The 16,989-nt window shown below is 35.4% G+C and overlaps 1 protein-coding gene across 1 annotated transcript in view; it reads right to left on the bottom strand.

Annotated features, from left to right (window-relative positions):
* The window catches only part of PRKG1 (protein kinase cGMP-dependent 1), a 1,246,104-nt gene that overhangs the window by 374,658 nt on the left and 854,457 nt on the right, over positions 1-16,989 (bottom strand). Inside the window, exon 5 of the mRNA XM_023225157.2 lies at positions 4,012-4,075. Within this exon, the coding sequence (XP_023080925.1) occupies positions 4,012-4,075 (64 nt within the window). The remainder of the gene's footprint in view (positions 1-4,011; positions 4,076-16,989) is intronic.

Here is a 16,989-nt window from a genome sequence, read left to right as displayed (position 1 = left end):
GTAACACAAAATAGCAAATACTTTTACAGCTGTGGAAAAGAAAGACAATGATTAAAGACTTTCATGGAGTCTTTGTTTTGTTGTTTTTTTTTTTTTTTTTTTTAGGAGGTTGATTGGGGCTGATAAATTTGTGCTTTAGTTTGATTTAAAAACAACAATACGCAGTGTCACCGGAGAGTTCTTCAGTGTATTCAATAAAAAAAAGCAAAAGGCAAAAGACCAACCTGGAAAAGTAGTTTTATATTTACAAAGGTTACAGGTCAGCACATTCAGAGAGAAATATAGCCAGTACTGTTTCTCATAAATTTTTTATACTTGAACATAGGAGTCAAATGTGACAATGTTCTGCTTCACTTTGTGTTCACATAGATGAAGGAGATCAGTAAGTCACAGCAAAGCTGACTGCAAAAAGCCAACAGCTAAGAATCTCTATATGGATCACAGAATTACTGGTATAGTCAGTACATAGAGACAAAAGCATTTTCACTATCTTTCCAACTTATTCCTTCTTATAGCTTTATTCCAGAAATTCTTTAACCTCATGAGACTAAAAGTCACTGATCCTACCATTTCTCACTGGCCATTGCCCATCTGGTGTTTCTCTCCTCTTTGCCCTGTTTAAATTTCAAGGTGAATCATTACAATCACTATCCATATGCACATTCAACTCCTCATTTTCTCTATCAACCACCCATCTACTCCTGACAAAATAACAATCCTGGTTAAATCCAGTTCTATACCTACCTGGAAAATGAATCCAGGTAAATGAATGAGGCTAAAAAACGGACACATAATCAAATGTTGTAGTGTCCAAGAGGGCTTAATATTCCCCTCTGACTAATCTTTTGACTAAACTTTAGACAGCTTCCTGACTCAAGGCTACTGATTTCCTTTCACTTAGAGCACTAACTTTTAAAGAACTTTCAACTGAAAATTCTTAATCTGCCTCTTTGTGATGAAAATCTTCTCCCAGCTGATTTCACACCCCAGGAATATCTTTCTCAAGGACCTCGGAGCCATCCTTTAGAAATGTAATCTTAGAAGGAAGGAGACAGGTCCTTTTCTCTCAGTCTCTCCGGAGGATGGGACCCTAACTTTCATAAGGAACAAATGGCAAACACGGATGGCCTAATGACAATGGACAACTGCCTCGCTCCTAGAGTACCCCCACTGGAGTTACCTATGTGACTTTTCCACTAGCTTACCCCAGTGCTTAAAAGCTCTCCTACCTTTTGTTCCATGGATTTAAATATCCTTCCCCTATTGCAATCGTCTTGAATAAATGCTTTCTTGTCTGTTTAACTTAGATTTGGGATTGCTAACATCAAGCAGGGCCTTAATGATGCCTAGCAATCATACACTTTCCCTAGTCCATTCACTTTTCCATTTTTCTCCTACTTTCTTCCTCAAACCATTTGTACCTCTACCCCATCCCCAGTCTCATTTGATCACCTTGCTTTCTGTATCACTGTGAAAATAGAATATATCATAACAGGCTTTCCACAGCTCCAGTCACTACATCAATCCACCCACCTGCATGTGTATCCAGATAGTCTACCTTCCCTGTTTCTAGAGGCACTATAGCGCCTATTCTCTTGTGCTTACTCAAGAGGCTATACGTGCAAGCCTCTCTGTCTCCTGCTTCAATAATGTTTTCTGTTCCTCTCTAAACCTGACTTTCCCTTTCCTATCTGCTGACCCCATTTCTCTCCTTATCTTTTCACCTAAATTAAAATCCAAGCTTTGCTGACTCTTCTGTAAGCTATTATCTTCTCTTGGATTTTAACATGCAAAATGCTCCTGATTTTCCTCCTACTTCCACAGGCTTTCCTGGTCTCTCTTCATTCCTCATTCTCTTAAGGTAGAAATGTGAAGAATCAGTCAAGCAAGGCTTTATGCCTTCCTCTTCATTCATTCATTCATTCTCTTTTATCCCTATAGGTCTACCTTCCGTTTTCTGATACAGACCACTGTTCACATGTATCCAATTTTCAATATTTTGTTTGTCAGGACTCCCAGCAAAATGTATTTTTGTGCTCATATATTTTAATATATGTAAATGATGTTTCAATAACTGTCTCTTTTATTTGGTTTTAAGCTTTTCTCTCAGCATGATGTTTTTAAGATCTATTCATGGTTTTATAATAATTGTTGGCTGCTCCCTCCTTCAGGGTTCTGCCTTGTGTTCATCTGCATTTGGTCCCACAGAATGATATTCAGATAGCCAACAGTTCCCTCCACACAAACAATGCTACAACAAACCATCTACCTACCAGAGATCTCTAAGTTTCTGATTGTACCCTAGTCTCTCTCCCTGAGCTTCTTATCTCTCCACCTCAGTGTACTGTTCTTCCAGTCTTCTTCATGTCACTTCATAACAACTCCATCCTTCTAATTATTTACAACAGAAACCTCAGGGTTTCCCCTTGATTCCTCTCTTTCTCTCATTTCGCTAGTGTACTGCAACGGTAAAGCTTTTCAGTTTTACCTTCAACATATAGTCACAATCAGCTGGGTGCAGTGACTCACACCTGTAATCCCAGCACTTTGGGAGGCTGAGGCAGGCAAATCACGAGGTCAGGAGTTTGAGACCAGCCTGGCCAACACAGTGAAACCCCGTCTCTACTAAAAATACAAAAAATTAGCTGGGCATGGTGGCGGGCACCTGTAATCTCAGCTACTCAGGAGGCCGAGTCAGGAGAATGGCTTGAACCCAGGAGGCGGAGGTTGCAGTGAGCTGAGATCGCGTCATTGCACTCCAGCCTGGGTGACAGAGCAAGACACTGTCTCAAAAATATATATATATGTGTGTGTGTGTATATATTTATATTTATATATATTTATGTATATATTTATATTTATATATTTATTTTTTTATATATATATAGTCACAATCTGAGGATCTTTCGATCTCCTTTTCCCACAGTGAACAAAGTCACCACTATTGCTCCCTGGATTATTGTAGCAGCCTCTTTATTTTTTTTTCAACATAGCAGCCACAACAATTTTGTTAAAAACCTAAGTCAAATAATTTCACTGCTCTGCTTAGAGCCATCCAATGACTTTTATCTCACTCTAAGTAAAAATTAAATTATTTGCAATGCCCTAAGTGGCCCTCCATTACTTGGCTGCACCTATAGCACTCTAGACACACCTTTTTCTGACCCCATCTTCCAATTCTGTCACCATGACCTCTCCCATACACTATTCCTGTATGACATTTTCTCCTGCTAATCTCTCTATTGTCAATTCACTCCAAAAGACCTAGACTTGAACCTTTAGAGAAAAAGTCTGAATTTTCATACACCACCAATGTACCTCTATTTCCTCAGCAAACAGGAAAATACAATTTTTTAATCTTTTCAACCTGAAACAAAACTTATATGCCCAATACCTTTAGGACAACAACTTTAGACTACATTCCGTATAAAGATCATCAATTTAAATGGAAAAACTTCCTCCTGCTGCTGCTGTTATGAATCCCAGTCTACAAAAGGATAACCTAATGTGTATTGTTTCTCCTCTTTCTCAAAACCATAGCTTTATGGGTTCAGAGAAAAACAACTAAAAGTGACATTCCACTTTCAGGCATAAAATTATGTGTATCAAATATACTTACATGGTAATAAAATAAGTGCCCAACTACTAATCCCAGTTGTAAATTTGCTAATCTGAAGCTTCAGAGTGGTGATAACTACAATTTTACTTTACACTAGTTAAAATAAGAGAAATATGCCAGTTCCTATTCTTGTTAGTCAAAGTAACATGGTATTTACCACAACAAAAAGTTTGTCTCCCTCTATAATTAGGTTGATTTGCACATCCCTGCATATAAATGTCAGACATGCTAAGCTACTTTCTATATGAAGCCAAATATATAGCTCATCCCAGAGCTTAAAACATTTTTTAAAGGTCTCTGCAGTTTGTGATTCCTCATCACACAGCTGTGAAAGAAACCAGCCAAGCAGGCTGGATCCCATCTCAAAAAGTTCAAAAGCTAAAAACAATTACCTCTTCAAGGACATCAGCGAGCTTGCTGAGGATCTCTTCAGGAAGGCTCTGGAATGTTGGAACACTGAAAAACAAAACAGAATAGTGCTGAACACATGAACCGCAACTTACTTTTATAAGTAATAAAAATGACCATGATTCTAAATTAAAATACAAAACTATTTTGTGACAAAGAATCTGCCAAAAAAAAAAAAAAAAAAAAAAAAAACAAAAAAACAAAAAACTGCATTAGCCACACAACCTGAAAAAAAAGTAAAAAGTTACAGATGAAGATCAAAGCAATCATTTAAGCATGGTTTGATGTCTAACAGGGAAAAGGCATGGAGTATGAAAAAAAACTTGGAGTTTGGATAGACTGAGTCCAAATCACTGTTATATTTACCTGCATGACCATGGATACGTAAATGAAAAATAAAATTCTAAGCCCCCCAGTCAACTGATGGATGCCCCTCTTGGCCAAGGGCATTCCAAAGTAAACCTGAAAAACTACTTCAGTCCATGATGGGAAGGAAGGGATTGGACATGCCTCATTATACCCTCTTCCCTTTGGAATTCAGTCACAACTTACCAGAATTAACATTAAAATAGAATAGAAATCGTAAGACTCATTGTAAGTCTTAAAATATAAATCTTAAGACTGACAAAACAGATTCTTTGTAGAAATAAGATACCAAATTCCAACCTGACTCTAGTATAGAATCACATGACAGATAGCATACCCTGAAAGAAATTGAAGTATTTTACCCCAAAATATATTCCTTTGACATATTTTGAAAAATATTTCTCTCCTGTAGAACTATCTCTTGTGGGGAAAATCTACATTCTATACAGAATCCCCTTTGCTTTCCAGGTCTTTTCCCTAATCTTCGAGAGAATTAATTAAGAGACTGGCATCTTTTTATGTCTGATAAGAGTTCTGAAGCCTGCTACCTGGAGGCTTCATCTGCATAATAAGAACCTTCATCTCCACAACCCCTTATCTTAATCCAGAAACTCCTTTTATTGATTCTGGGTCATCAGATAATAACTTAACTCTTAAACCAATTGTCAATCAGAAAATCTTCTAATCTACCTATGACCTAAAAGTTCCCACTTTGAGTTTCCCACCTTTCTAGGCCAAACCAATGTATACCTTATATGTACTGATGGATGTCTGCCTGTAACTTCTGTCCCCCTAAAATGTATAAAATCAAGCTGTAAACCAACCATCCTGGGCATATGTTCTCAGGACTTCGTGGGGCTGTATCATGGGTCATGGTCCTCACATTTGGCTCAGAATAGATCTCTACAAATAGTTTTCAGAGTTTGACTCTTTTTGTTGATAGGTGCCTCAACTTATAATGAGGAGAAAGCCACTCTCTCCTCTGTTAGTCTGCTGTCACCAGGTTCCTTTAAGCTCTATTTCCCTTTCCAGGTCTCCCTCCATACACACACCTTTCTCCAGGCCAACTCCTAACCATTATTCAAGACACAGGTTGATTGATGATGCATTCAGATATGCAAGCATTCACTGAACAACTTTGGAAAGCTTCCCACTCTCCTCAACCCCTCTCCAGCTAGGTCAAGTTCTCCTATCATGATCTCTTTAATCTCATACTACAAGTGTAATTAGATAATTAATTGGATATTTGTTATTGCATGTCTTCTCTGCTAGAATTAAAAATCCACAAAAATAAGAACTCTGTCTTTTTCAACCCCCTGTATTTTCAGCGATTTGTAAATAACAAACAACGTATTTTGAATGTAGTTACGAAAGCATGAATTTGTGAATGCTTCATAGGACAGTGATTAGACCTGAAAAGGTCTACCCATGAAATATATTAGTTTAGTTTGCTCCAATACATCAAAATACAATGTTAGTTCCATTCTTTTCACCGTGTTCTCTTATATCTCCCCATTCAACAGTAAATAAAAATATCAAATGATGTCAAATGTACAAACCAATACAACTTATTTTATGCGAAATTATAATAACTTTAAATTTAGAAAACAAAAGCTTATCAACATATAATTCCTGAAACTTCACTGGAAAATCTAACTGGAATGTGGAACTATAGTCTTAATTAATCAGAGCTTAATGTCTGACTGGAGAAAAAGTTATAACTGAGTGCATACATATTTGTATGCCTGACATTTGACTTATAGCACAATTTTGGCTTGATTACAATGATACAATAAAAAAATAATAATATGCTCTTTTGGTAAAAGCATAAAAGTTTTGTTGTTAATTTGTCACCTTGATTTCCATTACTTAGGGTAAAGCTCATTGATGAAATCCCAAGGTTTTATGCAGAGGTGTAACAATTCACTCAGAACCATCTGTTGTACCAGATTTACTGCTACGGTCTGAGCCATTTGGGGTTTAATTTCCAGAAGGCAGCCTATTTCAGCAGCTGGATGGACCATATCACAGAGAGACAGAAGGAGATAGAGGAAGCTGTTTCCATGAGTTATGTAGGTTGAAAATTTTAGTCCTGCCTTGTTCTTTTAATAAGCTGTATTTCAGTTTCTTGTGAGATGAATAATTAGAGTGCTTCTATCCCATTAGGTATTTGTGGAAAATACAAACTAGAACTGAGTTTTTCTCATTTTATTATAATTGGCTTTCTTCTTTAGACCAGCCTATTCCTATTATACTATGCCTCTTATTTTACTTTAGGCTCTGGCTATCCCTAGCCATACTACAGTATTTTCATTTCCATGAGAGTTCTTACCCAAGAGAAGAAATTTATTGACTATATAATGCATTAAGTGAAAACAAACGCATCAGGTTTTAGGAGGGCATTTTAAATATATAATCTTTCACAATTTTAATGCCTTTTTAAAATGCCTGAAAACATTGAGCAGCATTTATTGCTAATAAAAATTAAGGATGATTTTTAAGAAGAAACACTCTAAAATATTACCAGTAACAAGTGAAGCACTTCTGGACTTCACAAAAAGAAAACTATTTAACAGGAAAAATAAGTGCCTTCACTTTCATAAATTACTGTGAACACACTTTTCTAGCCATCTTTACACATCTAAGATTTATATTCTGCAAACACAAGATAAATTCTGTCACGTAATTGATTTGCTTTCTAAGAATGATTGGTCTACTAGTAGCTTACACACTAGGAACAAAACAATTGAGAATGTTTATAGTTTGAATTTCTACCCATGAAATATATTAGTTCAGTTTGCTCCAATACATCAAAATACATCAATTTAGACTCCACAAATTATATATAAGATAATTCAAAATAAAGTTATCTATTCTTTAGAAAACTGAAGGCAGAATAATTGCAAGGACAAACTTCCAGATAAAATGTTTAAACATTAGAGAAGAATATTTTCAGTTATATATAAAAAAAAATATTGTAACAATTTACATGCTAATTATCAGTAATTCTTACAGATGCATTACCTATTGTTTTGGTTCCCTAAGGACTTGCAATAGGCCCGACATTACAGAATGCACTAGAATGTAATATAATAGAGATGATTTAATGTGCAGTGCTTTTCCATTGGTTTTTCTAATTGAATGTAGCAAGGACTTAGAATTTGTAATGACAATAATAGAAGATGAGATTTGAGTAGTTTCTCTTTGCCAGGCAGTGAGCTAAGGGTTTTATAGATAATATAAATTTCTTTTGTACAACAACCTTATCAAATAGCCATTCTTATTGTCATCTATTTTATAGATAAGACAACTGAGACCTTGGAAGTCTGCCTGAGGTCATTCCACTCAGCACTGGTGAAGAAAGGATGAAGCATCCCCTCTAACTGATGGTGGAGCTGATTGCCTACTCACTGAGCTACATACATTTCAATGAATGTACTAAAAAAATGCCTTTCAAAACAACACTGTATTCTTTTAGATAGTGATGTGGAAATAAATAAACAATATTAGTAACATTTGATTTAGTGACTTCATTTATTTCCAAACATTTTATTATAAAGAATGTCAAATAAATTGAAAGTCTGGAATAATAAAGATCACCTCTATCCCCAACATACAGAATCACAACTGTTAACAGGTATCATTTTTTATTTATCTACTCTCAATTCATGTATTCTTCTATGTGTGCGCATAGACTAATGGATATATGGATATTTTTGGATGACACATTTGAGAGTAAGTTGCCAATATGAAACAATTTGAATACTTCAGCATACATATCAACAACAACAACAAAAATTCTCCTAAGGAAATAAACTTAATCCCATGATCACACCTAACAAAATTAACTATAAGTCTATAATATCATCTAGTATTTATCTCACATTCAAATATTACCTATCATCCAAAATTGTCTTTATCAATTTTTTGTTGTTGTTTTCAAACCAAGTCCAGTCAAAATCTGAACACTGCTTTTGGCTGTCATTCCTCTCTTTCATCTCTCATTTTATGACAACCCTCCCACCTTTGCCCATATGACACTGACATTTTGAAGAGATTAGGACAGTTGTATTAGTAGATGTCCCATTTTCTTAATTCACCTTAGTAATTTTATTTATGGTATCCTATTGCATGAAAATAATAACTAAGAGGGGGAAAACCTAAGTACGAATAATTTTATTAAAGCATGTCAATAAAAACAAAAACTGGGAGCACATATAGAATAACATAATTAAATGCAGCAAGAGTTCTCAAAATGTGGTCTGGGAACCCAGGGATTTCCTGTGACCCTTTTATATGGGTCTTCAAACGTCAAAACTATTTCCATAAATTGGAGTTTGCTTTTTTTTCACTTATTCTTTCACATGCACACGGTAGAATTCTCCAGAAATCACCTGACATAGAATGATATATTATCACTTTGATGACAAATGGAATGCATGCTTGTTTGTTCTTGGGTTCTCTAAAATTTTTAAGGTGGTAGATTTTTGATAGGTGTACTGTTTACATAACTTAGTATGCTATTAGTACTTCTACTGTGTTCTTACTAGTCATTATACCTGCTATAATCTCTGTAACCTTATTATCATCATCTACTAGATCATTCTTTTGAAATCCTTAATGTTTCTGTGTGCCTGAGTAGAAAAACAAGTAAATACATTCCTTATTTTTCAATAACAGTTTTACATATTTTTAAAACATTTATAACGTTTGAAATTTTATCTTATAATTTTAGAATTGTATAGTACTTATTAAGAAGTTAATAAAAGAAAGTTTAAGGCCGGGTGTGGTGGCTCACGCCTGTAATTCCAGCACATTGGGAGGCTGAAGCAGGCAGATCACTCGCGGCCAGGAGTTCGAGACCAGCCTGACCAACATGGAGAAACCCCATTTCTACTAAAACTACAAAATTAGCCAGGCATGATGGCACAGGACTTTAATCCCAGCTATTTGGGAAGCTGAGGCAGGAGAATTGCTTGAACCCGGGAGGCAGAAGTTGCAGTGAGCCAAGATCATGCCATTGCACTCTCCAGTCTGGGCAACAAGAGCAAAACTCTATCTCAAAAAATAAATAAATAAATAAATAAATAAATAAATAAATAAATAAATAAACAAACAAATAAATAAAAATAAAAAATAAAAGTTTATATAATATTTTTCTTAATTTAAGAATAGATTATCTGCTTTGAAGGGTGATTAGTAGACTTATATTCTCAAGTCCCAGCAGTCAATCTTTAAGTCCAAAGACACTCGGAAAGAATAAAAATGCATCAAAATATCAAAAGTACTCCATAAGCATGTGTAATTATTATGTATCAAGGAAATTTTTTAAATGTCACACCAGAGAGTTCCTGACTCATGGAAGATAGAGAATCCAAAGAAACTTGGAAACACTGTAAATAAGAAATACAAATAAGATTAAAGCTATCTTTCTCTCATTGTATAGATAATAAATTCCCTTATTACGCTATACAAAAACATTTTTGGAAAGATTATCATTCCAGTTAAGATATGACACCACTTTGAGACAAATCATTCAGATTTTAAAGAAAAAGAAATTGAGTTTTAAAAATGTAGACATGATGCATTTTCTAAAAGAAAAGTGTTTTGTATAGCTTTTCAATTTAAAACTGAAAATCAGTCAAGTATCTTATGGGTTACCATATTGCATTCAGTAGAGATCACACAATAATTAAGAGATGAATGAAACCCTGTATAGTTGACTTTGCTGAATGCGTGCTGGATGCAAAGTCAGTAAAAGAAATTATTGCACTGCGTCTTTCAAACGGTATGGTACCTTGCTGGAATTAAAGGCTTACCTACAAAACAAAGACTGAGTTAAGATCTTGTCTGCACAATTATACTTTTGCTTTACAAATGAATGAAGCTATAGACATGGCTGGATTCGCTGTTTTGCTTGTATTCTTCTAGTACCAGAACAAACTAATCATCAAAGAAATTATCATTTACATGAATATGTTGCAAGAAACACAAGTGGTAACTGTGCTATTCAGTGTTGAATAACTTTTTAAAAGATGGAGTTGAATAACTTTTTGACTCTGAAAGCTTATCCTGGAATGCCTGTGTTGACATTTGCATTGATGGTGCAAAAGTGATGGTGGCTCTCAGTATAAATAAATGCAGTCACACCAAACTATACTAGTTGTTATTTTCTTATTCACCACACACTCACCATAGAAAAGATAAATAACATACCAGTTTTACTTTAAAGTATGAAATTCTTCCTGAATAAAAGGTATTCGTTTTCTTAAATTTAAATCTTTAAATTTTGCATGCATGTTTTTGATATTGTGTGTGTGACAAAATATTGAAGTATGATAGTTATCTCAAGGAAAATCATTTGAATGGTTGTTGGAGTTACAAGCTTAGTTAGCCATTTTTTTCATGGAACATCATTTTTTACTAGAAAATGATTTTTAAAAATTATGGGTTTTGGCGGACTATTTTTCAGAATGAACAAAGTTAAGCCCATCACTTAAAGGGCAATAACAGACAGTGGTTTTTGCCTATGATAAAATTCAAACTTTCAGCTGAAAATTAAAACTTCAGACAACTTTTATCTGCCACTGTGAGCATAAAAGCTTTCTAATACTTGAAGACTTTTCCTGATAACATCAGTAGTTAAGAAATATGACATTAAGAAATATGATTTTTTTATATTGGAAATTTTGCATAACTCAGTAAGCCAATCATTTCCAAATGACCAAAGCATAAAAGCATAATGTTATAAAAATCACACATGGGTAAATAATTCATTCAAATTATAAGGTGGATCAGTGGATTTTAATGTTATAATAGAGTATGAAAAGTTTACTGCTATAGTTTTAGATTCCATATTGCAACTAACCTTTAAGAAACTGACACTTGTTGGATGTTAATGAAGTATGAAATCACAAAAAAGAATGCCCACATTATCTTGAAAGGCTATTAGCATAAGCCTCCATTTTGCTACTACATATATCTGTGAGATTTTATTTTCTTCATATATTTCAACCTGAACCACATAAAATCAACAGATCGAATGCAGAAGAAGATTTGTGTGTTAGTCTGTTTGGCATTGCTATAATAGAATACCTAAGGTTGGGTAATTTACAAAGAAAAGAAGTTTCTTTGGGCTAATGATTCTGCAGGCTGTAAAAGCATGGCATCAGCATCTGCTTGGCTTTCAGGGAAGGCCTCAGGAAACTTAAAATATGGTGGAAGACAATAAAGGATCAGGCATGTAGCATGGTGAGAGACAGAGTAAGAGAGTTGTCAGGCTCTTTTAAACAACCAGTTTTCATGAGAATGAATAGAGTGAGAACTCACTCATCACCAAGGGCATGGCACTAGCCCACTAATGAGGGATCCAACCCCATGATCCAATACCTCCCACTGAGTTCCTCCTCCAACACTAGGGATTGCATTTCAATATAAGATTTGGAGGGGGCCACACATCCAAACCATATCAATATGAGAATCCAGTCTTTTGTCAAGTTAGATAGTTAGATATTGAGAAATTTGTGTGTGTATATATATATATATTATATAAATTTTTTTGACAGAGTCTCACTCTGTCGCCCAAGCTGGAGTGCAGTGGTGGGATCTGAGCTCAGTGCAACCTCCTCCTTCCAGGTTCAAGAGATTCTCGGGCCTCAGCCTCCTAAGTAGCTGGGACTACAGGCATGAGCCCAGCCAATTTTTTGTATTTTTAGTAGAGATGGGGATTTCACCACGTTAGTCAGGCTGGTCTTGAACTCCTGACTTCAAGTGATTCACCCTCTTTGGTCTCCCAAAGTGCTGACATGTATAATTGTAAACCTAAAGTCCTTTCTATTTTTTTTTTTTTTTTGACTTGGGAAAATATGGTTATTTTAATTAAAAATAGACTTTATGTTACAACATAATATGTTTATTATTGAGGTTTCCAAATGAATTAGTGAATAAATATTTTTCAAATATTTTCATTTTTAATTCCAAATACAGTAAATACTAATAGATGTAATCAACCTAAGTTGAAGAATCACTGACATGGTGATCAAAATTGATGTATTGATGAAAAATATGTAAAACATGGAATACCTACAAGATAATATTAAGAGAAGACATTAAAAGTTATGTATACAATGGAATGATTACACTTTACAGACACTTCCTATAATTGTGAACAGGGCTTTGCAGGAAAAAAATCAAAAGGTTAACAGATCTTGTGTTAGGTGCAATGACTATTAGTCTTATATTTTTTCTCTCTCGCTTTCTTATGATTTCAAAGTTTCTATTTTGTAAATGTATTCTTATAATATCAAAAACATAAAGTGCACAATTATGGTTATAAGTAGATAAAATGTATCTGAATGGGCCCATTTAAAGAAAAAATATTATTTCTTTTTTTGAGACAGATTGCTCTGTCATCAATGCTGCTGTGTAGTGGTATAATCATAACTCACTGCAGACCACAGCTTTAACCTCCTGGGCTCCAGCAATTTGCCTGTTCCAGCCTCCTGAGTAGCTAGGACTAGAGATGTGCACCACCAGTTTTTTGAAGAGGCAGGGTCTCGTCATGTTGCCCAGGCTGGTCTCAAACACCTGGCCTTAAGTGATCCTCCCTCCTTTGCCTCCCAAAGTGTTGGAGTTATGGGCATGAGTCACTATGCCTGGCCAAATTTTTTTTTAATATTGGAAAACATTGTTGTGTAATTAATTAATTTGTATCTTCATCAAAACTTATTGAGTAACTCATGAGCCAGAAATTGTTTTAGGCATTTAGGATTCATCGGTGCACCAAAGAAAATATTTCTGCCTATTCATCAAGGAAATAGAAAATAAAGAATACATATGATAAATAATGTATATTATACATATTTTAAATATACATCTATATCATAGAGTTACATTAGATAAGGGCTACAGAATTTTCTATTATTTAAAGTAGAACAGGGTAGCAGTTATTACAATGGAAGGAGGGGCAAGTTGAAAGATTAAACAGGCTGACCAGGATGTCCTCACTTTAAAGGTAAGATCTAAGCAGAAACTTGAGAAAGGTGAGGGAGATAGATAACTGGATTCTGGGGAAGAGCATCCAGGCAGAGTGAACAGAGTGAGCCAAGGATTTTTAAGTGCCTGGTAGATTCCAGGAGTAGCAAAGAGGTCAGGGTGCCTAGACTTCAGTGAACTGGGGAAAGGAGGAAGATGAGTAGACATCAAGAGGTAAGGGTGGGGGCAGGTCACAAAGGGGCTTATAGATCATTGTAAGAACTTAGTTCTAATCTGGGTGAAATTAGAGCCATTGCAGGATTTTGAGCCTAGGAGTGACATATCTTACTTACACATGAAAAAAAATCCTTCTTCCAGCTTTAGGGAGAATAAACTGTAAAGTCGTAAAAGGGGACCCTGGTAGACCAGATAAGAGTCTACTGCATGACAGAGGATGGAGGGCTGGACAGCGTGGAAGCAAAGGAGGAGATAAGGAGCAACTGGGCTCTGCCACATTTTGAAAGTAGAAGCAACACGATTTCCTAGTAGACTGACTGTAAAATAAAAGAGAAGATTTTGGGCTGAGATGGTGGGGTTTTCTAAATATATGATCATGTCATCTGCAAACAGAGACAATTTGACTTCCTCTCTTCCTATATGAATACCCTTTATTTCTTTCTCTTGCCTGACTGTCCTAGCCAGAACTTCTAATACTATGTTGAATAGGAATGGTGAGAGAGGGCATCCTTGTCTTATGCCAGTTTTCAAAGGGAATGCTTCCAGCTTTTGCCCATTCAGTATGATAGTGGCTGTGAGTTTGTCATAAATATCTCTTATTATTTCAAGATATATTAAATCAACACCTAGTTTATTGAGAGTTTTCAGCATGAAGTGGTGTTGAATTTTATCAAAGGTCTTTTCTGCATCTGTTGAGATAATTATGTGGTTTTTGTCGTTCGTTCTTTTTTTTTTATTATTATTACACATTATGTTCTAGGGTACATGTGCACAACATGCAGGTTTGTTACATATGTATACACGTGTCAAGTTGGTGTGCTGCACCCATTAACTCATCATTTACATTAGGTATATCTCCTAATGCTATCACTCCCCCCTCCCCCCACCCCACAACAGGCCCGGTGTGTGATGTTCCCCTTCCTGTGTCCAAGTGTTCTCACCAGGATACAAAATCAATGTGCAAAAATCAGAAACATTCCTACACACCAATAAAAGATAAACAGAGAGCCAAATCATGAGTGAATTCCCATTCACAAGTGCTACAAAGATAATAAAATACCTGGGAATACAACTTACAAAGGATGTGAAGGACCTCTTCAAGGAGAACTACAAACCACTGCTCAAGGAAATAAGAGAGGACACAAACAGGTGGAAAAACAGCCCATGCTCATGGATAGGAAAAATCAATATCATGAAAATGGCTATACTGCCAAAGTAATTTATAGATTCAATGCTATCCCCATCAAAGTATCATTGACTTTCTTCACAGAATTAGAAAAAATTACTTTAAATTTTATATGGAACCAAAAAAGAGCTTGTATAGCCAAGACAATGATAAGCAAAAAGAACAAAGCTGGAGGCATCACACTACCTGACTTCAAACTATATTACAAGGCTACAGTAACCACAACAGCATGGTACTGGTACCAAAACAGATATAAAGACCAATGGAACAGAATGGAGGCCTCAGAAATAAGAGCACACATCTACAACCATCTGATCTTTTACAAACCTGACAAAAACAATCAACGGGGGAAAAGATTCCTATTTAATAAATGGTGTTGGGAAGACTAGCTAGCCATATGGAGAAAACTGAACCCCTTCCTTACATCTTATACAAAAATTAACTAAAGATGGATTAAAGACTTAAACATAAGACCTAAAACCATAAAAAGACTAGAAGAAAACCCAGGCAATGCCATTCAGGATATAGGCATGGGCAAAGTCTTCATGACTAAAACACCAAAAGCAATGGTAACAAAAGCCAAAATTGACAAATGGGATCTAATTAAACTAAAGAGTTTCTGCACAGCAAAAGAAACTGTCATTAGAGTGAACAGGCAACCTACATAATGGGAGAAAATTTTTGCAATCTTTCTATCTGACAAAGAGCAAATATCCAGAATCTACAAAGAACTTAAACAAATTTACAAGGAGGAAACAACCCCATCAAAAAGTGGGCGAAGGATATGAACAGACACTTCTCAAAAGAAGACAGTTATGCAGCCAACAAACATATGGAAAAAAAAAAAAAAACTCATCATCACTGGTAACTAGAGAAATGCAAATCAGAACCACAATGAGATACCATTTCATGCCATTTAGAATGGCAATCATTAAAAAGTCAGGAAATAACAGATGCTGAAAAGGATGTGGAAACATAGGAATGCTTTTACACTGTTGGGGGGAGTGTAACTTAGTTCAACCATGGTGGAAGACAGTGTGCAGATTCCTCAAGGATCTAGAACCAGAAATAGCATTTGACCCAGCAATCTTATTACTGGGTATATACCTAAAGGATTATAAATCATTCTACTATAAAGACACATGCACACATATGTTTATTGCAGCACTGTTCACAATAGCAAAGACCTGGAACCAACCTAAATGCCCATTAGTGATAGACTGGATAAAGAAAATATGGCACATACACACCACAGAATACTATGCAGCTATAAAAAGGGATGAGTTCGCGTCCTTTACAGAGACATGGATGAAGCTGGAAACCATCATTCTCAGCAAACTAACACAAGAACAGAAAACCAAACACCGCATGTTCTCACTCATAAGTAGGAGTTGAACAAGGAGAATACATGGACACAGGGAGGGGAACATCACACACTGGGGCCTGTCAGGGGGTGGGAGGCTAGGGGAGGGATAGCATTAGAAGAAATACCTAATGTAGATGACGGATTGATGGGTGCAGCAAACTACCATGGCATGTGTATGCCTATGTAACAAACCTGTAGGTTCTGTACATGTATCCCAAAACTTAAAGTACAATAATAATAATAATAATAAAGAAATATAGCTTAAAAAAAAAAAAAGAAAGAGAAGAGAAGAGACAAGGATGGCTCCCTGTGGTTGGAAGGAATCAATAAAAACAATTTAATTTTTAAATATTCAACAAGCAAGTTATTTTCTAACTTAGTAGTAAAGGGTTTGATATTTTCAAAAGATTATAGTTTTAAAATATAACCAAAGAATATCAGATGTAGCCCCATATTTATAAGCCAAAACATTTGAACAAACAAAAATCTCCAAATAGTTCAACAATGTCCTCTACCTAACAGAGTTATATTAATTATCTCTGGGAAGCATATGGAGAAGAGTAGCCTTCTGATTCTCTTACAAGAAATCATCCCTGCATCAAACTTAGTGCCGCCGACATTGACAAGTATTGTTTATTTCTGTGCCAGTGACTTCCTTACAGAATAAAAGAATAAAAGCAGAAATATATGACTTACTAAAAAAATCAATCTGTATTGATGAGGGATTAAAGGTCCTCAACCTTATAGCTACCTAATTATTCCCCTTAGCAACATTATCAGACATTTTTCTGCACCAAATAAACTTTTATCCCTTAATTGGATGATTTGGCATTT

The sequence above is a fragment of the Piliocolobus tephrosceles genome, chromosome 9 (assembly GCF_002776525.5).
Source record: "Piliocolobus tephrosceles isolate RC106 chromosome 9, ASM277652v3, whole genome shotgun sequence".
Taxonomy (NCBI): domain Eukaryota; kingdom Metazoa; phylum Chordata; class Mammalia; order Primates; family Cercopithecidae; genus Piliocolobus; species Piliocolobus tephrosceles.
This window is presented reverse-complemented; position numbering and strand designations above follow the sequence as displayed.